The sequence below is a fragment of the Rhinocladiella mackenziei genome (assembly GCF_000835555.1).
Source record: "Rhinocladiella mackenziei CBS 650.93 unplaced genomic scaffold supercont1.4, whole genome shotgun sequence".
In the NCBI taxonomy this organism is placed as follows: domain Eukaryota; kingdom Fungi; phylum Ascomycota; class Eurotiomycetes; order Chaetothyriales; family Herpotrichiellaceae; genus Rhinocladiella; species Rhinocladiella mackenziei.
In genome coordinates, this window is record NW_013550601.1 from 417,334 (window position 1) to 441,373 (window position 24,040).

General features: G+C 50.3%; 3 protein-coding genes across 3 annotated transcripts; 1 reads left to right on the forward strand and 2 right to left on the reverse strand.

Annotated features, from left to right (window-relative positions):
• Positions 1 to 202: 202 nt before the first annotated feature.
• Positions 203 to 4,891, forward strand: Z518_05282 (uncharacterized protein; the record flags this gene model as incomplete). Its single annotated transcript, XM_013416096.1, has 1 exon — positions 203 to 4,891. One exon carries the CDS (start codon positions 203 to 205, stop codon positions 4,889 to 4,891), a length of 4,689 nt encoding a protein of 1,562 aa, XP_013271550.1.
• Positions 4,892 to 5,274: 383 nt separating this feature from the next.
• Z518_05283 (uncharacterized protein) lies at positions 5,275 to 10,211 on the reverse strand (the record flags this gene model as incomplete). Its single annotated transcript, XM_013416097.1, has 2 exons — positions 5,275 to 6,495; positions 6,546 to 10,211. 2 exons carry the CDS (start codon positions 10,209 to 10,211, stop codon positions 5,275 to 5,277), a joined length of 4,887 nt encoding a protein of 1,628 aa, XP_013271551.1.
• Positions 10,212 to 10,812: 601 nt separating this feature from the next.
• On the reverse strand, positions 10,813 to 23,823 carry Z518_05284 (uncharacterized protein; the record flags this gene model as incomplete). The annotated part of the gene is made up of 1 exon (XM_013416098.1): positions 10,813 to 23,823. One exon carries the CDS (start codon positions 23,821 to 23,823, stop codon positions 10,813 to 10,815), a length of 13,011 nt encoding a protein of 4,336 aa, XP_013271552.1.
• Between the last annotated feature and the right edge of the window lie 217 nt (positions 23,824 to 24,040).

Below are 24,040 nucleotides of genomic sequence, written 5' to 3' on the forward strand. Positions count from 1 at the left end.
CAAGCGTCTTTGATAAAAGGATACGGAGCGTACACCGCACTTTAAGGTAAGGAGCTGTGAATAAGTGGGATTCACTTTGACATGTAGTGAGTAAAATTGGTGATTGTTTGCTCCCGGCCCCGCGAGATGTTTGACCTGCCCTTCCCTTCACCTCCACCAGGTTCTTCGTGTTGTCAGAAATGTCAATCTCGCTGCGTTCAGTATGAGCCCCTTCAATCTGCTCTCTACAGCGGCGTCCGCGTCCGCGCTCGCCACGATCGATTTTGACCGTGATGAGGGAGACTATCCCACAGATTCAGAGGATGAAAGCCTGGCTGAATCTCAAACCTCTGATCCCAGTCTCAATCTAGATCGAGAAGCAAACAAAGCCGCCCTTGAACATTACGTCCTCTCCCAAGCCAACAAGCACATCCACCAGAACCAGAAGGCTCCCCCTGTCAAAGAGCTCGAAAATGAGAGATCCAAACGAATCATCGATCAAGCCCGTGAATACCAGCAGGAGCTATTTGAACGTGCCAAAGAAGAGAATGTGATTGCCGTCCTTGACACTGGTAGTGGCAAGACTCTCATCGCGGCTTTGTTGATCAGACATTTCCTGGAACAAGAACTCATCAGTCGAAGCCAAGGCCACCCTCCCAAAATTGTCTTCTTCCTGGTCAACAGCGTCCATCTCGCCACTCAACAGGCTCGCTTTCTCAACAACAACCTTCCTGAGAATGTGATTCCCCTTTTTGGAGATTCCGGCGATGATTTGTGGCGCCGGGCTGAATGGGACAGAATCTTTGCCAACAACAGTGTCGTTGTCTGCACCGCTGCTGTCCTTGATCAATGCCTAATGCACTCCTATCTAACAATGGGGCAAATCTCACTCCTTGTCTTTGATGAGGCGCACCATTGCAAGAAAAATCATCCATACTCAAGGATAATTCGGGATTACTATCTCAAATGGGAAGAGGGTTCTCGACCTCGCATCTTTGGCATGACCGCTTCTCCTGTCGATTCGAAACGGGATATCGAACAGGTCCTCGAAGATTTAGAAACGTTGTTACAGAGCAAAGTCGTCACCACTGACGACCTTTCTGTCTTCGACTTTGCACCTAGGGCGGAAGATGTCATCTGGAAGTATCCTGCCTTGCAGGGAGAATTTGACACGGAATTAACTTCCCGGCTTCGTCGACTGTGTGGCTTCATCGATGACTTGTCGAAACACTTCACTTTCTCCCGAACGGCCTCTAAGCAATTGGGAAGTTGGGCGGCGGACAGGATTTGGAAATATGCGATTCCTACATCCGAGCATCGGGCAGCCAACATCGTCAAAAAATTGGAACGGAGCTCCGCGTACCAAAAATGGGTGGACAATGACAAGCGAGACGCAGCGTTGGAGTCGATTCACGAGGCCATCTCAATTGTGCAGCAGCATAGTTTCGCCCCTCCTCGTCTCAATGTCGAGGATGAATTGGCGTCCAAGGTGAGATGCTTGTACAGCGAGCTCACAGCTCGATTCTCGGCGTCTCCTGCGACTCGTGGACTTGTTTTTGTCGACCAGAAATTAACAGCTTTCATTCTCTGTGATTTCTTTGAATCTTTGAGCCCGACCAACATACGACCCGGAGTTCTCGTTGGTGTTGGTCAAATCGATTGGGAACCAGGTTCTTGCAAAGATCAAGAAGCGGTCATGGAAGAATTCCGGGCGGGATTAAAGAACCTGATTTTCGCTACCAGTGTGGCAGAAGAGGGTATCGACATTCCCCAGTGCAACCTCGTGGTCCGATTCGATCTGTACAAAACCCCGATCCAGTATATGCAAAGCCGTGGCCGCGCTCGAATGAAGAATTCTATTTTTGCGCACATGATAGAAGAGGGGAACTTCAAAGAAGAAGCGGAGGTTAACTATGCCAGGGAACAAGATGATTATATCAGACGGTACTGTCGGCAATTGTCCCCGACCCGGCGTCTGGGCCACTATGAATCAAACTTGAAGAGACTTATAGCTAAAGAATCCAGGCATCGAAATTTCAAAACTTCCACTGGAGTGGTCGCGAACTACGGCAATTCTCTCTTGCTATTGAATCGCTATGCAGAATCATTGAAGAGGATTGGAGCTACTTCGGCCGAGATCTATGAGGAGATGATAGACGTTCAAGAAAACAAGTTCAGATACAAAGTCATACTTCCAGAAACTGATGACGAACGAACCAAAGCAGTGAAGGGTGCTAAAGGGGACCCCCAGCCCAACAAGGTCCTGGCAAAACGATCTGCCGCCTGGCGATGCTGTGGAAAATTGCGTTATGCAGGTCTCTTGGATGAAAATCTGGACAGTATTTTCGTCAAGGTCAAGCCGTCGAATTTAAACGCGCGAATCGCCGTATCGGAGAAGAAGGATGACTATGAAAAGAAGTTGAAACCAGACTTCTGGATCGAGAGTGGTGTTGGATCCCCTGACCTCCCAACAAAATTATTCATAACCCAGGTTCTTATTGGACCACGGTCCCTGGCTTGTTCCGGAGATGGCTTATTGTTACTGACGCGGTCGCCGCTTCCTGAACTATCCTCCTTTCCGGTATTTGTCGACAACAATGTCGAAAAATATGTCGTTTTCAACCGGGCCGATCGACCTGTCCCAGTGACATCGGAAAATATCGAGGTATTGACAAGATTCACTCTTAATGGAGTCTTCAACGATGTGTTCAACAAGGTATACAATCCGGACGCCACATTTATGAGCTACTGGCTAGCACCTCAGGCAACGGGAGATTTGCAGGGTTCTTTCGAGGATATTGTCAATGTTGACGAGCTTCTCAGGGGCGGCGCACCCGGTCGACAGAGATGGATTCCAGCTACGGATCCAGACGACATGCGTGAAAATGTGAAGAAATGGTGCAATGCCTTTCTTGTTGATCCGGGAAATGGGAGGTTTCACTATTTCACCGAAAGCGTCCTGCCGGGAAAGTGTATCTGGGATCCACCACCAGAGAGTGTCAGAAAAGTGTCGAAGAGATATAAAGACACCATTATCGAATTTACGGACAGTACTTGGCGTGGGAGACACAAAGACTTCGGATCATTTGCCAACAAATATGATCCCAATCAACCCGTTCTGCAGGCCAAGTTAGTCATGGCAGGTCGGAATTTCCTGGAGAAATGTTCGGATGAGCAAAAGCGCTCCGTTATCTGTCAAATTGCACCTCAACCGTTGGAGATCGCTCGTGTCTCGTCCTCCGTGGCGGCATTCCTGCAATTGTGGCCAGTGATCCTACATCGACTGGAAGCCTATCTGATTGTTCAGGAGGCGTTTGACAAACTTGATCTGACGGGAGTGCCAACCCATTTTGCTTTGGAGGCCTTTACCCACGACCCCACCGCAAATGACGGAGATTCTGAATTCGTGCCTTCGACACAGAGTGAGCCAGATGGACGCGACCACAGTAGAGGAGCCATGAACTACGAGCGTTTGGAATTCATCGGTGATTCCCTTCTCAAAATGACGACCACAATAACGGTCTTCAATCGCACCACGTGCAATGAAGAAGGCATGCACTGTAAGCGAATGTCTTTGCTCTCAAACAGCCGATTGTGTGATGTTGCCTCTTCACCCCGCTACGAACTTTTCCGTTACATTCGAGCCGGAACTTGCGACAAGTGGCGTGATACGTGGTATCCTGAATTCATGGAACTCAAGAGAGGCAGAGTCATCAAACTGACCGATGCTCAACGGAAGCATGCGTTAGGAAAGAAAACGATCGCCGATATTTGCGAGGCGATTATTGGAGCATGTATCATGACCAGTCAGCATTTGCCCACCGAGGAAAAATTCGATTTAGGTATCAAAGCAGTCACCAAGCTCGTGGAAGATGAAGACCATGCTATCACTTCGTGGAAAGAGATCGCCCCAATGTACAAACCGCCGCAATGGAGTTTGGTATCCAACGATCCGGTTGCAAATGATCTGGCGAGAAGGATCGAAGGGATCACTGGATATCGATTCAATCATCCACGCTTGTTACGATCAGCATTCACACATTCTTCGGATCAAAACTCTCCAGTCCGTGATCTCCAACGTCTGGAATTCCTCGGCGATGCCTGCCTGGACTGGGTTTGTATCTGGTGGTTATTCTCTACCAATCCGACCCGGGACCCCCAATGGCTGACTGAGCACAAAATGGCAATGGTGTCCAATAGATTCCTCGCGTCGCTTGCAGTAATCCTTGGTTTTAACAAACTCATCTACGCCTCCGGGCCGGCTCTCTACGAAGAAATAGGCAACTTCGCGGTCAAGGTTCTGGAAGCGTACAAACAGGAGGACGTCAAACCCGATTTCTGGACACGCGTTTCCTCGGGCTCGCCGCCTCCAAAGGCGCTGGCGGATCTGGTCGAGAGTTATCTTGGTGCTGTCCTCGTCGACTCGGGGTTTAATTTCACCGAGATCGAAGGTTTCTTCGAAAGACACGTCAAGTGGTTCTTCGAAGACATTGAAGCATATGACACGTTTGCGAATCGGCACCCGACCACACACTTGTATCGTCTGCTAAAGGAAGAGCTCGGATGTCAAAAAAGTTCGCCGGAAGTTCTTGAAAGCTCCTCACAGATTATTACAACTCCGCCAAACGGCGACGAAGACAATGACGACGACGATGATGGAGCGGGCGACGATGCTGTCGCCGGCGTAAGGGTCCACATTGCTTGGTTCGTGCATGGACGAATGGTTTCGGTAAATCAAGGACAGGGAGTGAAGTATGCCAAAGCCCGAGCAAGTAGGTCGGCTTTAAAGATTCTAGGAAACCTGGGAGTCGATGAGTTTAGAGAGAAATGGGGATGTGATTGTGTGCAAAAGCGGAAGAAAGATGGAGATGGAGGAGCAGAATGGAGAGTGACAGGAGAAATCTTTAAATGATCAGAACCAGGAAATCAAGGACGGAACGAGGTGGATGACATGCACGATTAATGACTTGGGTGATGGCCATGGTCTTTCAGTCCAAGGGGGGAAAGGAGCCAAAAAAAAGAAGCGAACTGCGAATGTAGAAAGGCAATAAAAAACCCTTCGAGAGCTTCTTGAGCATTCCATCTGACCAAATGCCTGAGATCGAAGGATATGACGTGGACTTGACGTCGACGTCAACAACATGGATGAAACTTGAAAGGATCACTATGCGCCGGTATTTGTAATCGGGACGGTTTCTAAAGGTCTAATCCTATCCTCTCTGATCCTGATCTTCATGCGTCATCACATCCTTTTTGAGAAGACCGCTGAGCTTGTCGGCTGAGAGTTTTCTTTTTTCACATCTTATTTCGCTCCCCATCGCGTATACCGGGTCTTGACGATGCGTTGGTGGCTTGACCTTGTCCTTGCGCAGCAGCGGCGACAGAAGTTTGACCAGGGCCCGGAGTCACTATCTGGGAGTCAGGGAACAACTCCTGAATCAAGCCGGGAAGGAAGCGGTCCAGACGCGACACGGTCTCGGGCCAAACCTGGACGTCGTCTTGATCTCGATCCGTATTTCCTTGCGTCTTTGTCGCAGTAGGTGTGGTGGTAGCGGGAGGATTTCTACCCAAATACCCGGTCCCATCCATGACGAGGAGGACATTCTTGACACCTTCTCTCACTGCCTCGACAAGGGCGTCGGCATCCGTGCCCGCGTTCATCAGGCGATCAAGCAATTCGAGGACCTTGACCCAGACGTCGCCAATGCGGTTGACGGCGAAGAGCCGATCGAGGTGGCGCAGGAAGATCTTGCACAGGAGACTCGCGGCCTGGGCACGGGTATCGTTCATCCCGGGCGGATCGAGCTGGTAGACTTCGGGCTTGAGCAGGCGAAGTGTGAGTGGGAAGAGGACCTCGTCGAAGATAGCGGTCCATTCGGTATGTGTTTCGTTGTCTGCCACGGACTCGGAGAGTAAAGTGCGCTGCAAGGCTGAGAGGGCCCGGTGCCGGACTTCGCGGCAGGGGTTGACGCACTGGGCGCACAGGGTGCGGAAGACGGGGGACCAGTACGCGGCCCAGGCCTCCTGGCGCTCGAGGTGCGATTGCTCGATGAGGGCGGGGACGCGGTCGCTCAGTTGATAGACCAGGCTGATGGCTTTATTAGCTCGCTGAACGACCACAATATCTTCGTCGCGCGCCGGTTTTGCTTGGTGGCCACGCTTCGCTGCAAAGTCGCGCCGCTTTTCCTGGATCGAACCGATTGAGCCGGCCGAGGCGAAATCGTTCGCTAACGCGATTGCGGCTTCAAAATTATCGGATGTCACGGCCGTAGGATTTGACGTTGCCAGCGTAGCAAGGATGTCGAAGACGGATTCGGCTTCTGTTTTGTGCTGGTGAAGACGTTGCAATGTGGACCAGAAGTCGGGGGATTTTGTGATTTCGTTTCGTAAGGGTCCTGGGTTGGCGACGGTATTGGTCAGGCCTTGTGTGACTGTCGGTGCGGTGCGGTCGAGAACGGCGTCGTCAAAGCTGGAGATGGCATGAAGGACGACGGGAGCGCGCATGAAGTCGTGGGTCTATGAGCTTCGGTTAGTATTTTCTCATACCTAGGGGGAAGTCGGCTTACAAAGCTGTATCGAAGCAATTCCAAGAGATAGTGCACAACCCTGGAAGCGGCGAGAGGGTGTAAGTTCGACACATCCCGAACCGCATTTTGCAATGACCCGGTCAAATTTTCTCCAGCAGCTGCGATCGTTTCATCATCTCTGAGTGTCAGCTGAGTCGCCAGCTCGAGCAAAAACACCGAGCCTGGATCATATTCAGGTCCAGCTTTGGGTACGCGATGTCCATTGACCCTGACCGTGACTGGCATCGGTCGTTCAGGCTTGACTGTCACGACCGGAGATGACTCTTCCACTTGTGACAATAGTGCCGCGACCAATGTCTTGATCTGATTAGGAGGCAGAGCGGCCATATGTCTGAGAACCAAATCCGGTTGACAGGCTTTCACACAATCCACCGAACTGAGAGTATTTTCCAACTCTTCTTCCGAAGGCTCTGGTGGATCATCTGCAGCGTAACTTGAAAGATACGAGGTAAAGGTCGAGAAAATGCCACTTTCGCCGAGTCTGCCCTCTCGATCGATGACTTGTGACGGAGGTTGGAGCGGAATCGCACCCGGGTCCGCGAGTCTACTCCTGTCAAAGGTGGGTAGTGTGATAAGAGAATTGACGAAGAGGTTCCTCAAAATCCGAACAACACATATCCATGTCTCACCCACGGCATTTTCGTGGCCAGCCAAGATCCTGAACAGCAGTACTGTGGACAATTGGGCTCTGAAATCCCTTCCAAGTCTCACAGCCATTTCACTAACCATGATTCTCTTCTTCCCAACTTGAACCTCTGTATTCAATGACGTGCTTGGTGGTGCTTCCGCGGCCAATCCACTAATTTGACTCGCGCTGTAGACGATACGATCGAATGCCTCGGTGATGCCATACTTGGCTGCGATTTGGGCACATTGATCAAATCCGACAACCACTCGGGAAAATACAGCATCATCAGAAGCCGACATGAAAACGTAGCAGAGGGTGGCAATTATTGGCCTCCAAGTCAGTTTGAACATCTCTGCATCAAATGCATTGGTATTGCATAGTTCTAATGATCCGGCGTCAGCGGTCTTCATCAACAATTCTTTCCATGCAAAGTCGAAAGCATGCTTGTTGTCGTGCTCATCCGGCAGAATAATTTCGTTCTGCTTGATGGCGTCGTAGATATCTTGAAGCAATTCCGGTGCAAAGTCTCTGCCAGCGTTGACTCCGCGCAGGTTCCTGGCAAAATCGTCAAAAGACATTCGTTTCTGCGCCTTGACATTTGGATTGTAGAGTTCGGTATTAAGCATGATAATGGCATAAGTGAGGACGAAAGCGGCGTCCTTGTCCGCGATTTCCTCTGGTGCGGCAGTGGAGCAATACTTTTCAGTAAAGGTATTGACCACCCGTTCAATCAGAGCGGACTCTCCAGGAAGACGGAAGGCTGAAAGCACTTCTCGGAGAGCCTCATCGATGCGCTTGTCATCAAACTTGAACAAACCAATGAAGGCGGTGAGTAGACGCTCATTAGTTTTCTTCGTCAGAAATTCACCTAGCATTTTCTTCGACACGTGTGAAGTTCCCTTGAGGAATTGAGCCACCTGCAAGGGATCGTCGGGATCCTCTATGATGCCGTTCCTCACGAGGTAGGCGACCCCTGCTTTAGGGTCGTCATTGAATTTTGAAGCACCACTCTTGATGATCTTCTTTCTCACTCTTTGTAGGCGCATCTTCTCTATCCGCTCTTTCGTCCCAGGTGGTACCTCTTGATCAAGCCTCTCTGCCATAAATTGGACAAAACTGAGCAAGGAATCGAGGCATAAAGGCGGGACGCTTGTCGTACTCCAAGTTGCCGAATCCGGGAAAGCATTCCGCGACAGAAGTCCGACCATGTCTTCACAAAGGTCCTGCCTATCGACTTCACAATCGTAATTGACGAAGAGTTCCGCCATGAAACTCGGCATTCGAACCAAGGTGCCGATACTTTCCACCATTGCTTCCCTTGCCTCTGGTCGTCTGGTACCGCCTTCAAGTCCTAATTTCTGCCGATCTTTGATTGGAACAGGGGTCGATCGGCCGCTGCTGGGTTGCGAGGGAGCTGGTTTAACCAATTTCGGGGCTTGCGGCACCCCCTCATAGAGTGAAGGATCGATCCCAGGCTCTTGAGGGATGTCGACCCGTGGGTGTAGACATGCCACCAAATATGACAGAAATAATTCCTGCTGCAGTTTGAGGAGTTGTCGACAGGTAGCTAGCAGTGTCCCTGCGACCCGGAGAGAGCAGTTCAATAGAACCATATTATCAGATCGAACAAGCTGGAACAAGTGGCGACACATGTCATCTTGAACGAGACCCGCTAGAGTGGGCTGTTTCGCTATCGACGGTCCGGCGACCTCCAGTGCGACGTCAATGATTCTCAATGCCATGATTCGCATCGGATCTGTATGTGTCTTGTCATGCGGATCGAGAAGGTCAATCAAAACTCGGAAAAGCTCCTTGATGGAAGGTAAAGCATAGGGCTCAACGTTCTCGAACTCATCCTCTTCTGCTCGGGCGGTAGAATTTTGCGTTGCGGTGGAGGTAGGCTTCGCGTCGGTACCATCTTCAGGTGCGGGCTGTCCTTCAACATCAGCACTGGGCCGATCTAGCTCACCATTGCCCATGACGCTTCCGGTCATCGGGGGCTCAATTTTTAGATCTTCGCTGGCGCTCAGGAGAGTAGTCCGAGTATTGGAACGACTCCTCGTCTTTGGAATTTCTTCCACCTTCAAAGTCTTTAGTCTGCTGAACACAACTTGACACATGGTCACCATTGCCATCTCGGCCGATCTTCTGAGAACCTCCGAGAGGCGGGCCTGACAGCACATGCTCAACCCTGTACTCATCATCTCGCAAATACTTTCATCTCCCAGTAGTTGACCCTCAGGCCGAGAGATGATATTTTCCATTAGTCTCAATATTCGTAACAAAACAACCTCGTCTGCCGCCGTATCGCTGGCTTCAAAGCGACAGTGGGTGATGGCCGCGCTTAGAAGATGCATTGCCTGCGAAATTCTGGGAGTTTTGATGGCTAGGATATTGTAGGCGAAAAATTTGGTGATCGAAATAACAGCTAGACTTGTAATCGTGGCACTGGTCGAAGAGCTCCGTATGACCTGGAGGAAAGGACGCAGCAGCTCAGGGCCGTCGACGGTGGTCACGTCTTTGCAGCCTGCGAGGTCTCTCCTCAAACGAGCAAAGGCTGAGAGTAGAGGATTGTCCTGCATGCTTTTGCCCTTCTTCCCACGTAAGCCCCATCGACTGGCCAAACTGGAGTTCTCGTCGTCTGAAGCATTGGGAGCATTGAGTCTCGTCTTGCCCGGGTCGGATATCATTGGTCCTCTACTGCCATGGCGGCTTTGCGAAAAAGACCGGTGTAACTCCTGCTCTTGCAGTCTTGAGGCACCTCCTCCCAGGATGGCTGATACAGAAGATTGAGCCCAACGGGCATTCTTTCGCATGGCCGAGGTGATCGTTATACATTCTGTGGTGATGAGAGCGATAGGGTCGATGGCGATGGAGGGTGTAGTCTCGAGAGCCATCTCGACCTGAGAAGAGGCAAATGCCTGCATTTGAGAAGAGTGGGACCGAGAGACTGACGCTTTGGGGCGTGGATGCTCGGGGCTCTGTTCTGCATTGTCAAGACTGCTAGAACTGGTCATGGTCGGCAGGCTGGGGATTCGGAGCCGGAGACTGGTTTCGGCTGTGGTTAGATTGGCAAGGTGTTCGTTCTGGCAGGATTCGAATTCTGTCCTTTGGGTTTCCCGCTTGCATGATGCTGAAGGAATCCCCCTAATATTCAAATGAGTCCTATTCGGCTCTGTCTGGGATCAAGGAAATACCTCCAAACAAGATACGGACACCTGATGAAGTGCAATGCTCACCTCTTTGTCGCGTTTAGGGAATTTCGGGTATCTCGGATTGGGAAGGTATTCCGGAGAAATCACGTGCGCAGATGTGGCTTGTATGGCCTGTTATATAAACCAGGCGATATTCTATGGATGCAACAATGGAGCGGAACATCTACACGAAGAATGCATGGCGATAAATATTTACTTGGACAATATCTAAAACAAAAGGCCGTAAGGGCAACGAACGAATCGTATGGGTATAACCATAATATATCCCGCCAAACTCCAAGCGCTAGATATCCTGTAGCGACGACCAACATTCATTCAAGAAAAGAGAAGAGGTGGGGGAAAGGTCCACGTGGACATAGACATCTATTTCGTGCCTGGAAAAACCACCAATTCATTCACCAACTCAACCTGTAGCTTGCTCAGCCGACATCGATTGCTCGCCTTCCTCAAGCAGGTCCGTAATCCGTGCCAAATTGCCAATAGTTTCTCGTCCTTGGCCCATCAATAACAACTTCTCTGCATTGGCAGGAAGTCCCAAGTATGCAGGTGGCTCCCGCTCCGGAAGTCTGTCCACCCAGTCCAGAAAGTCTCGTATCGTAGTTCCTGAAGGTACTCTGAGAGCTTTTCCTTCAGAATCCGACACCAGTTCGTGATCGTCCTCGTACGCAGCGGGATCAAAAACCTTGGCTACAATTTGACTGAGGAGCGAGAAATCCCCTTCGTGGTCAATCTTGCCTCCATACGTCTCAGTGATCAGTGTGCGAATCAAATCCCATGGCAATTTCACCGGGGCAATATTTGACCTGCCCTGTGCAATTGCCTCGATCCAGAAGTCGATAATGAAGGAGCAACATTCGTAGTCGCTATCGTTAAATTCCCAAAGTCCTTTCCAACCAAGAGTTGGAGCATATCTGAGTCGTTCTTGCAGGACTGCATGTAGGAAGCAAAGCAGGAGATATAGTCTGCCTTTCTCTACTGGAGTTCGAGTGCCTCGATCTGAGAGGACGGTCAATGTATCTTTCATGTTGGCCCTCATGCCCGCAGGCTGCTCGTATACAAGTGTTCTCGAAGCCCTGATCAGATTGACGGGTATCTTGGGACTTGATTCCATCGACAGGAACAGTCGGAAGTCGTTGTGAGGCTTGAGAGCAGAAAGACGTTTTTCCAAGCTCTGCAACCAATGAGGCGCAAGGTGAACGTTCTTGATCAGAACCCAAGTTCCATTGGAAGCAGCACTTGTGATTGCCTTGTCAGCGCTGGCAACACTTTCATCAGACCCCATGGCAACGTTAGCACACGTTGCATTTTGCTTCCCCACAAGTGCGTCGACTTTGTAGCTCGCGTCGAAGCCAGGATTGGAGCATAGAGCGATTGGGACCGAGGCGGTGACTTGGTTGACAATGGTTCCCAAATCATCAGATCCCTGGAAGATTTCTGGGCCAAATACATTTGCAACCAGGTTTTCAGCTGCGGGTAGGAATCGGTCTGGTCTGACCAGTTTGATAAGTAGCAACTTGTAAAGATTCTGGTCAATGATCTTGTCGGTATCATTCCAGATCGTGGGAACACAATGTTCGGCTCGCTCTGCAGAGAGGAACTGTCTCCAACTCTCGCTCCTGGGATGGACTTGGTCCTTGTTGAACATCGGGACTCGGTTAATTGCAGCCAGGACATCTTCCTCACGGGCATCGCTGGGAAGAATGCCATGTGAATGTGGCCGTTCTTCCAGGATGAGTTCCATGGCAGAGCGATCAAACTCATAAGGGGTCGCTCGTACGAGAAGCATTGCCAGCGTAATGCGGTCCTTTTGCAATAGAGACAAAGAGGTTCGTCGGTACGTCTCGACAAAGATGTCCTTCAATATGATTTCTCCACGCTCCTCATGGTTGGTCTTGTTCGTAAGGTGCGGGTTGTGATGGAGAACGGAATTGAAAATATCGATGAAGTATTGGAGCGAAAACCGATAACCACGGTTGAGGTGGTGCAATTGCTCAAGGAGCGCAAAGATGGCGCTGCACGCATTGGCGATGCGGCTGTATCCTTGAGTGATGCGCTCGACTTCTGCCATGACGCCTTCTGTTTCGGCAACCTTCTTTGTAATAACGGCAGCTTCTTTCTTGAGAGTCTCCAGGGTTTGAATGACGTTGTCATCATCGAGAATGTTACCACGCGACTCGTTCAGAGCTTGGAGAAGTCTCTTCTCCAGCTGTCTCAGATTGGTATTGAATTCGCCTTGCATCTTCACTAGATTGGTTCGCCGCTTGTCAACATCTGGACGTTCGGCCTTGAGAACGTCATTGAGTGATTGAGTCTGCAAACTGCTTCGAGTCACGGTGAAATTAATGAAAGTTGTCCTGCTGCACACATCGGGGGCAAATGCCGCGGACGGGTCCCGGGTGGACAGGTACAGCTGGAAGTGTTCTGAGAAGTCGATCTCTTGCTTCCCCAGTTGAATGAGAACTCTTCCACCTGTCTTCTGGTATTCTTTGTTCAAGACATGTGTCAAGATTGGATCCAGATACTCTGCATCTTGGATCATGATCGGATTGCCAAAGCGTAAAGCACTCTCGAGTTGTTTGGTGAACGCATCGTCCAAGAAGCTGGTGACGGTCAATTTGCGTCCCTGGTGTTCCTGTTTCAGGAATTCGGTCACTCGACCGGGTGGATCAATGATCAGAGGGTATCGATTGAAGCGTTTGAGCATGATCGCGTTCTCCATGCACAAGTCATCTGCTGGAAGGGAATGGCGTTGCCATTGAAGACGTTCATCCGCCGATGAGAGATATCCGAGAACCGAGCCGTCATTTTTACAAGAGATGCCGGACTGAGACATGTGATGCATCCAATCATCGACCATGGTCTTTCTGAATTGTTGATCGTAGAGACCTGCATATGCCAGGAATGCCGATGCAATCACCACGTCTCCAACAAGGGTCTGGATCTGGGTCTCGAAAGACTTGCTGGCAGCTTCCCATCTCACACGTTCGGATGAAAGGCTGTCCAGAAGGCGAAGACTGCGGTCCACCTTAGTTTGGACTCGAGTCATTTCGCTCTTGATGGCCTGAGTCTCACTGATGAGAGCGGCGTATTCGGTCTTGTAAGTCGCAATACTCTCTTCAAGTTTGGTAATGGTGTTCTCGATTGCTTTGGCTTCGGCTTTAGTCTGCAGAGCTTCATCTTCTAGTTGCTCCACTTCAGCACGCAACGGTCCAACTCTGTCGAGAATTTCAGAGTAATTAACTTGGGCTTCAACCCATTGTACGAGGGGACCGCACGCCCTGCTTGCACGGTTGACCTTCTCGAAGGTGAAATCATCATTTGAGAGATAGTCATGGCGCATCTTCTGTCGAAGGTTGGGTGTCATATGTTCCTCGTTATCGTAGTTGACGATGTTTGCGATGAAGTCATCTCTGCGGACAACTGCCTGAATGCTCTTCCAACTATCGACCCTGTGGCCGAGCAAGGTACAGACCGATTCCAACGCAAGTTTGACTCCAGATGGAGGATTTGCCATCGACCGAACTTCGGTGAGGTGCTGTCTCCTGATGTTGCTGACGCTTCGTTGAGCCTCAATGACAGCTGGCTCGGCCTTGGCCAAATCGCTGAGGACTATTTCTTTCCGACTTGCGATCTCCCTTTCTTGCTTCTCCAGTGCTGTTTGTATCTCCATGGAGGCCGTCTTTCTTGACTCTGCTTCTCTCTGATCAGCCACCATTCGCTGCAACTTTTCGTTGGCCTCTGCGTCCTTGAGTTCCAACTGCTGCTTCTTCTGGGCCAGGCTTGCTCTCAGATCGCGAACTTTATCAACCGTGTCCCGAAGCTTCTCGAGACCAACGTTGAGATGGCGTTGCTGTTCCTCCAGTCCTTCCCGCTTTTCCCGGAAAAGTTTTCGGAATTGGGTCACGAAATCTAGGTAATGGCGAGGGGTCAAATAAGTGACGATGCCTTGTTGTCGTTCAAGACGGTCGTTGGTCTCCTGGATGGAGTGGTGTATGTATACCATAGCATTGATGATAGTGTCACGATGTGATGCTGGAAGTGACAGATCACGATATGCCACAGGGATGCTATCGGGGGCAGTGAAATTCGGCTTGTCCAAGTCGATCGACTGAGTAAGTTCGTAGCCCACTTGGAAGAGAGCTTGATCCGACCAGTCACCCATCCAGTTGAGGACGCATCGATTGAATAACGCCGGACTAGTAGCTGCTTTCGACGACAAGCCATCTTGGGGAGGGTTCATGGTGAAAACGACATGCAGATTTCGCACAATTTGTTGGGTGAACCACTTGTAAAGTTCTTCTTGGGAATCGAGAAGAAGTCCTTGTCGTTGTGCTCCTTCCTTACACGCGGTCATCAAGGCCGAGTACTCGTCGCCTTCAAAAAGACCAGGAACTTCTCCATTGGCTAGGAGAGTGTTCATCCGCTCGAGGAATCCCGAGTCTAGGACGTTAGATTCGTCCATAATGAAGCAAATCTTTTGGCCACGGCAGCCGCACGCCCGCAGAACACCTCGAAGATCATCATCAAAGTCCTCAGCCGAGTAGCGGCCGTGGACTTTGATCTGGAAGATACTCAAACCATTCATCCAAGCAACAAACCTCGACAAGGTCGTCTTACCGCTACCACTGGTACCGATCAAGATAAGGTGGCCCTGCGGTTGCCGGAAAACTCTGTCGATTCGCAGAGCATGCTCCAGAACATCATTGAACAGCACGAGAGGAACGTCGACCTCTTCTTCGCAGAATGTCTTGAGACGCGCTTTGACGAATTCCCGCAGTTGACCTTGCTCAACAGAGACGTAGTTCTTGGACAGCCAATTGGAAAACAAAATTGGGCCTTGGAGTGCTTGATCGATATCTGCAGTTGGAAAGTACTCAAGTGCGGTTTCTCTGACCATATTAGAGGTCCAAGCTCGCTCATCTTGTTCAACAAGTCGGTCTTGGAAGAGCCGCAGAGCTTCATGGGCCCAGATGCGGATCAATCCTTCTAACGAGAGGTGTTCCAGAGGCGCGATTGCTTCGTAAATACCTCGCACCCATCGCGTCAGTTCTCTAGGCGAATAGACATAATGAGGCTGAATATCAGGAGTAAATCGTGCTTGAGATTTGAGATAGAACTGAACCATCGCCCGCGTAAGGGAATCGGCAAAGCCACGCAATGTGGGCACAACCTTGAGCACAGCATTGTTGAAGGAACCGTAGATTTGCGTCAATGAAACCTCACCGGGGTAGTCAACCATGACGACTGGCGCGTGTCGTAGGAATCGATCGCCCATCGGATGACGTCCTGCGTCTTCGGGTGGATTGCAAGCACCAACAAATTGTATGCGTTCTAGTGACACCCAGACTCTGTCCGAGGTCCGCCAAAAGCCATTCTGTTCTACGAGCTGTCGCAAGAAACTAATCGCACGTTGAGTTCCGTACTTGTCCGGGGCAGGAAGATTGATTTCGTCACAAAAGATCACCAACCACCGTCCAAGTTGCGTCGGGGACAACACCATTCCATTCAGAGTTTTCTTGTATTCGCAATATTGCTCAAACGTCTTGACGATAAGATCTGGCTGAGTCGCACTGGAGAAATTGAGACCAACAACTTCCATATCAGGGAGTTTCCGGAGAGCGCTGAAGAGTGTCATGGTTTTTCCAGATCCTGGCGGACCACACAACATTAACGGCTTGTGTTCAGACAACCAAGAGTATAAGACATCCTCATGGCGTACTGTGTCGATCGTGGGGATGATGACATCGGTCTGGGTGATAGAATGCGTGTTCAGATCGATTGTTGGAACCTGGGATTGCCACGGGACCCATTGGGCATGAGGCAGGCTTACGTCGTAATCGATGAGAGAACTCGAGCTGTCAAGGTTCGGAAGGTCAATATTGGTCATGGTGCTGAGGAAATCGCCGAATTCTTTTCGAATGCCTAATGCACCATCACCGACAAAGCTCCAAACAGTTGCCAGCAAAAGTTTCTTCGAGATGAATGCCTCGGTCTGTTCGGGGTCAAGGGGGAATTCGGGATGGTAAATGTTGTACTCGAGCACCGTTCGACAACTCTTGGCTAGGATGCTGAATAGACTGTCAAGCGCCCTGGCAGATGTAAATTCCATAATGTGCCTGTAGCTCGTTGCGGACAATAGTGCCTTAAGCAAAAAGTCATCACGACTGATCAATCCTCGTAATGTCTCGACTAGATGGCGTTGTGTCTCCTGAGCTTTGGTGGCCAACCCGGAAGCTTTGATCTCGTCGTCAAGATCTTCAAAAGTCCGGTTAGCGAGGGTTTGTAAGTAGTGGTCGATCATCAATGACGGGGTGACTGTATCATCTGAAAACCAAACCATCCCGCATCGACTGACTGTTGCCAGGGTTGCGTACTTCAAGCTCTCCACCTCAAACATGATACGCACGTTGGGTGGGAGGTTCAGTCTTTCACCATTCGGAAGAGTGAGTAGTTTGTTGTCGTCAAGCACACTGTTCAAGTTTTCCACCCACTCCGGATCGACATCGCCGTCAAAGACGATCCAATGTCGTTTGCTGTCTTCACCGCGTAAGTTGTCCACCACCTTTCTCAAGATGGCAGTAAAAAGACCATCAGTCCATTCTCGGGTGGTACTGTCAAGGCTGCCGTAGAGGGCCTCCTTTGACATGACTTTGGGATCAATCACATGATGAACGCCTTCCACGCCCTCGACCTTCTGAAGGGCCTGCAGAAGAACTTTCCATATGGCGGACTTGCCAGAAGCAGATTGCCCCACCATCATCACACCATGATGAATATTTTGGATCTGGTACAATTGGAGAATCTTGGTCATCCACGACTCACTCTCGGTCAGGTGTTCCTCATTCATGACTTCCCGGATCGCTTCCGTAAGCTTCGACATATTGGCCGGGACGTATTCGACGCCGGGGAAGTCTTGAGCCTGGACCTCGACCAACATATCTACGTCTTGCTTAATGAGCTTCGGAGACACGGTTTCTCGAATACTTTGGACAATGATTTGAGGCTCGAGCACACGCTCATCATCAACAGCCTCTTCTCCTGCCTGCATCCGAATTCTTTTCAATCCACCAGAGCTGACTAGAACGCTCTTGAGTGCTCGCAGTCCGAAATCATAATGCGGTTGTTTTGAAAGACGTTGAGCACAGTGATCGAAAAAGGGGACGACTTGAGAAGAGATTTCTTCGGCTTGTTTGAAGCCTTGAGAGAAGAGCATGACCTCGGCAATCAACTCCTTGTCTGGCTTCGACATGGCGACGCTTCTGAATAACTTCTTCAGATTGTCCGGTAAGTTGGAACGTCCGGCGTATCCAGGGTTCATGGTGATAAATAGACCAGAGTTAGGGTTGACTTTGAAACGGCGCCCGGCGAGGTCAATTTGTGCTTTCTGCTCATTGGTACTGTTCCTGAGACCGATCTGGATGTTTTGAATTTGTTGTGACACTGCAGAGAGAATTCTTTCCTCGAGTCGGTTGAACTCGTCAAAACATCCCCAAGCTCCGACCTGACACAACCCAAGGAAAATGCGGCCCATGGCCTGGAAGTCAAAAGTGTCGTCACAGCAGAAGACGAGGGTAAAACGTCCCAATTGAAGTCCCAGTGCCTTGACCGATTCGGTCTTGCCCGTGCCGGCCGGTCCATATGGGGAACCTCCAAGTCTCTGACAAAGCGCTTGCGTCAATGTCAGGAAACAGCGGTCAGTAAGTGGTGTCCGCACCAGACGGTCTGGGACACCGAGGTATTCGTAACCATAGTCGAGGACCGCGTTGGCCATTTCGATGTGCAAGCGACTCATGAGGTCTGCGCTGGGGTTGTAAACGTAACGCATTTGGAGAAGCCAGAGATAGTGGCCAGGTGTATTGGCTTCAGCGTTTATCAGCTTGGCGATCACATCTCGTTGATGGACAGCTTCTGTGATAAAGTGTTCGCATTTCTTTCGGGTCAACGCTGGGAGATCTTGCAACACGCTTTCAGCCAGCAGGTTAAGTAATCTCACTTCGTACTCGTGCAATTTCGACAACCCATGCCCGGCATTTTCAAGTGCTTCTTGGACTAGATCGGTCCAGACGACTTGTGCACCGAGGATCATTATCTGGGCTGGAAATGTTGTCATATACTCCTGAAACATGACCGAATCGAGTTCAGGAGCGGTGAATAATGGCCTAAACGCAGTGGCGGCTGCTGCAAGTAGCTCGGCCAACGTCTGCTTGACACTGGTGTCCAGTGCTGTGAGCCAGTCGTTGATCTTGGGCAGTTTGATAAGTGAGACCTCCTTCTTGAGCGTGACCGTTTCGCCTTCCTTCGAGGTTATCGCGGTAATGGCGCTATCATCGTTGACTTCGGCGCCAGATATGCCTGCAAACATCTTCTTAAAATGCTTTGCGACGCGGGTACTGTCGTTACTATTTCCGATAATCTCCAGCAAGTCCTCATCACCAACAAAATAGAAACGAGGAAACGACACACGCTCACGTTCGAGATATTCGCCCAAGGCCTTCTGAATCTTGCTCAAAAGCTCCGCCAGTCTTTCCAGAGACTTCTGCACGCCAGGAATAGCCAGAACGTCCATCACGAATGGAGATTTGTAAACCTTCTTCATCACTGCTGAAAATTCGGTATTGATGTTGGAGAACCTGCTGGATTCGGTGGGCAGCAAATGTTTGATGTCGTTATTGCCGCTGAAGACGCCCTCGAGATAGACCCACTGTCTCTGAACGTCAATCCAGACGTCAAATAAAACATGTACCCGATTAAGCTTATCCTCCCACGACGAAGCCTCTTCTTCGAATTCCTTGTAATAGGGCGAATGGCGCATGGCTTGAAGCGAATTCAGGTTTTCGCTGCATTTGGTGAAGAGATCGTCCCATCCTCGAATGAGTCGGCACTTGTTCTGATAATTGACGAGATCCAGCGGATAGCTTTGCCAGGTGTCACGAACTTGTCTAACAAATTCCTCAAGCGCCAACTCTCCTCTCGCCTGGACGATGATATCTCGAATGGTGGCTTCGCTGGTGATGAGTTGAAGATCCCAGACGTCTCCTAAAGTCATGGAGACCTCCGAATATCGCTTGCTTGGCTTCAGAGCTTTGTAGATCTTCAACCAGTGCCGCTCTCGAATCGCATCAGATTTGAGGTCATTCAAAAGTGGATTTGCTTTGATCAATTGCCGGAGGACGTTCTGAACATGTTCAAAAGCAGCATACTGTCGCATTCGACTTGGCATATCTTTGGTCATCTTGACCAAGCCATCCAGGGATTGACGAAGCTTCCGAGGTTGCAAACTGGTCCATAAGATGTCGCGTAGTTCGTTGATGCTCTGCCAGATCGTGGATAGAGCTGACCAGACTGACTTGAAATCGCTCACTTCTTCCAACGCAGCTGATAAAGCATTATCCTTAGTCAATGGCAACGCAAGAGCCTCTTTCGCTTTTGAGACAGTATCTGCTTCACTTTGAAGCTTTTCCATACGTGCTTGGTATGTCCGTAAGAGTTCGGCAGCCTCGCTTGGGGGAATAGTTCCGGAAACGGGTTTCTCATCAGACCATTGAGCGACAACGTCGGCGACGCGGCCGTTGATGACGCGGTCTTCAGCAATGATGTTGGCGCGCAGAGCGTCGGTTTGATCCTCAACAATCTTGCTTTTGCGGTTGAGAATCTCTTCGAAGGCATCCCATTCGTCGCTCACCTGGTTTGCTGAGAGCCAGTCGCTGGCAAAATTGTATCGCTGCCTCGAAAGTGTCGTCTGGCCCTGTCGGAAGATCTCCACTTCTGGACCCCACAAAGCCGCATTCCGTCGACATTGCTGAACAATGGTGATGAATGCGACAGCTTGCGCAGTGGACAAGGCTTCCAGCGACTGATTCTCAAGCTCGAGACGGGACCGGCGCATGTCAGTAAACACTTCCGCCATACGGTTGCCAAGAATGCTTCCAAACTTGCTCGTAATTTCATACTGCCACTGATCGTACTTTTGAGTGATTTTGGACTGGACCTGCTCGTAATCAAAAGTAACACTGCCGAAAGTCTTTCTTCCTTCGGAGGTGTCGAAGGTCGAACGTGCGTGGCGGACTTCTTGAAGTAATTGATGCCACTGGGCGAGGTCATCTCCAAGACTCTCGTGCAATTGATCACTGCGGAGATCCCACAGATTTTGATATGTGTACCATTCTTCGAGGTAGGTTGCCATATGCGTGATCCTGCTGTCAATAGCGCTGTATGCCGCCTGCAGCGACTCCACATTTTGCAAAGGAAGGTCTGTAAAGGCAGGTATTGCCTGTACTAAGCTAGCATCTGCAGTGACTTGATAACGGGAGGGTATGATTTGTGGCAAACGACACAATATGTCCAACCAATCCTCGAGCTGCTGCACCCAAGACGCTTTGACAAAATTCAAAGGCGGGTCAACGAAGACTGTCTGATTGTTCATCATAATCTCAATCTGGGTTTGGGGAAATTGGACATTGTAGATTGATTCCTCTGGTGCTTGAGGGGGTTGTCCATCCGTCGAAGCGAAAGAATTGGTCCAATGTTTCAGTGCGTGCTGAAGTCGATCCTCAAAAATATGGCGTAGTTGAGTATTCAGGTGCGACACCCAAGTTGAAAGATTTGCGTAATTCTCAAGGTTCATCTTGTCCACGGCGTTCTGAATGAGATCCATTTGGGCTTGGAAGTTTTTGCCCGAATAAGGGCATGTTTTCATCTCGGACAGCGCGAGCTGGATGTTCTGGTCGAGCGCTTGCACGGTTGCAGTCTTGCTCTGTAGAGTTGTCACTGCCGTGGCCAAATCCCGCACATATTGGACATGTGCCGAATCATTCGAGGTCGACTTCCCTTTGATGTGCAGTTCGTACGAGTGGATGAAAGAATCCCACCGCAATCGCACCCCTGTCCCTAACAGGTTCTGGACCTCTTTCTCATAGCCGGCCATCAAAGGGGCCATGTTTGGCATGTTTTGGATGGCTCGGACCGCAGAAAAGTACCCGGCCACGCTTTCCATCAGACTTAATGCGTACGGATACACTCGCTGAGCTTGTTTAGCCGTGGTGGCGATTCGATGGGGGATCTGATAGTTCAGCCAAGTCAGGTTCCTGACTTCCTTGAACAGAGAAATAGCATGATTGTCAAAATTCACGCTGAGCTCCAGAGCATTGTTTGCACTTCGACTTCGTACGATGGTGAAAAGCCTTCCGGTCACGGCTATGTCTCTGGATTGAACGTCATGGAGCCAAGCCTCGTAAATATCACGCGTCGTGAGCTTCTTTCGGAACATGTTGCTTTCAGCTTGCAGTTTCTCTCCATCGGTGTACAGCATCCATTCCTCTCCTAAAACGGCTTGGACTTTTGACATGTAGTTATCCAACTGCGACTCGATCTGGCGGACCCACAGAATAGCACCAGCAACCGGTGGAATATCACGAAGTTGGGCCATCATTTGGGCTTCGGAACCCCCATACTGTTGTTTAAATCGCTCGTGAAGCGATGCAATCGCGTTCTTGACATTGTCCAAGAGCTGTGTTTGATATGCTGTGATGGCGCCTCGCACTTTTGGTCGAATCAACAGAGCATTAAACTTCTCGAAAACCCGAAACATTTCGTTTGCTGTTTTGGCTTTGCCCAAGCGATCTCGCAGACGCGCGATTATCGAATCTTCCACACGAGACGTTCGTTCGGTATATTGCATTTCGGCTTGAACCCAGAAATCTGTTCCTTTCGGTGAAACGTCCAATACATCCACATGCCGGACAATGTCGTAAGCCGCAGTCACTTCCTCGACAGCATCCACGTCTCCGAGTTCTTCGATGATAGCGGCACCTCCCTCGTCCGCGGCCCGACCAGGATCATTTGCACGAGCACCTGGTCCTAGAACATTGAGAATTGTACCCCGTAGCTGCTCATGCTCGTTTCGGAAGCGGTAGACGTATCGCAAACGCTCTTGGGTTTGAGCATGCTTAGGCACGATCTTGACCGGGACGAAGTCGTTATTTTTCCGTCTAGTGATATCTCGAGCTACAGCGGTGAAGCTCTTGATTTGGTCATCCCAGGTTTCCCACACCAGATTCACATGGTTCATCAATTCAGTGAAGTCGTGCCAGCTAAGGGACATTATCGCCCTGCCTTGGAGGAGCCGATGAATTTGAGTGTCCATATCCTCAGATATACCCTCCACCAATTTTAGTGCCCGCCGGATGGGATAATTGCAGACCCTCCATTTTTTATTCAGGTGGGTAAAGATGAGGACCAAAGCCTCCGCCATTTTTGGGAGCGTAGTTGCCGAGGAGAGTTCTTCGAGAGGAAAGTCGCGCATGAGATTGTTGTAATTCCTCACGGTCTCGATAGCATCCTTTAACCCGGTATCGGTCTCGAAACTGACAAGAGCCTGCTGTCGTTTTGCCTTCTTGAGGATCTCGAGGGTTAGTTTGACGCCATCAGAACCAAGCTCGTCTCCCAGTTTGTTCAGCGCAGCCTCCAAAGAGAGCCAGAAGTTGATTTCCTGCGCTGCAGCAGTACCCTGGGGCGCGTCCTTCGATAGCTTCGTGATGTTTTGTATCGACTTGATCCACCCATTGACGTGGTTTTGAACACTGTTCAGAACCGTTGTGTTTTCCAGGACATGGGGCGGGATATGTTGTACCGAGGGCGAGAGTCCCTTTGCAGCCGCATCTTGTATAGCCTCCGCCACGACTTCGTGCATGGGTAGATGTACCATGGGAATGTCGGTATTTTGCTGCAGGTGGAGGAGACTCATTTCCAATTCGGCAATTCTTCTCTTCGCTCCCGGGATGCCACCCTTGGCCTGCGGGTCGTACCAATTACGACTCGTTGAGCCATGCGTTCTTGTGCAGGCATCAAAATAGGGACTGAGGACGTTGTGCAAAACGGAATAGACAACTTCGTAAGGGGAAGCGAATTCGGCATTCGAGTTCGTCTCGCCATCGACATTGTAGGACCCTGGAAGATTGAACACCTGAATCTGGCTAGCAATTGATTTTCGTCCATCGAGGGGCCCAGATAGTTTCAGAAATGCGATGGAACCGACAGTTGTGCGGGCCGGTGATAATTCGGAGGATAGGGTATACACATGCTTGATTTCTGCGGCAGCGTTAGATGGCCCACAGGCAATATTACGATGCAACTGACTTGGTGTGTCGTCATGGCCATTAACCAGCTCTTCTCTTATATCCTTCTGCGCGTAGAGCGTAATCTGGGGTTCAGCCGCGAACCGGGCACATTTGTCGAGGGATTCGGCCCTGTTGGCTTTCGATAGCAGGCTGCCCACGGCCTCAAGTTCTCGCCTAGCAGCACCGAGCGTGGTCTCTATCAGATTGGCGATGTGTTCAAGGACAAGTAAAGGGTCGACCGGCTCCAGCAACGGAGGACTGGGAGCCCCGTTGGGAGCGCTAGGCGACATGACATCCATGAGGACTGACTCTGGAGATTAGACAAAAGGAATCCCACGGATGCGACATTTGCCAGCCTCTCAATGTCCTCCAACGCCGGTACAAATGCTGATCACGGAGAGTGGCAATGGCGGGGGGATGAATGGGAATTTGGAGGACAAAGGAAGTTGGAATTGCAGATGGAAGTGGTAAACTTGGATCGCGCAAGACGCGTTCCCAAGTTTGAATGGTTCTCCT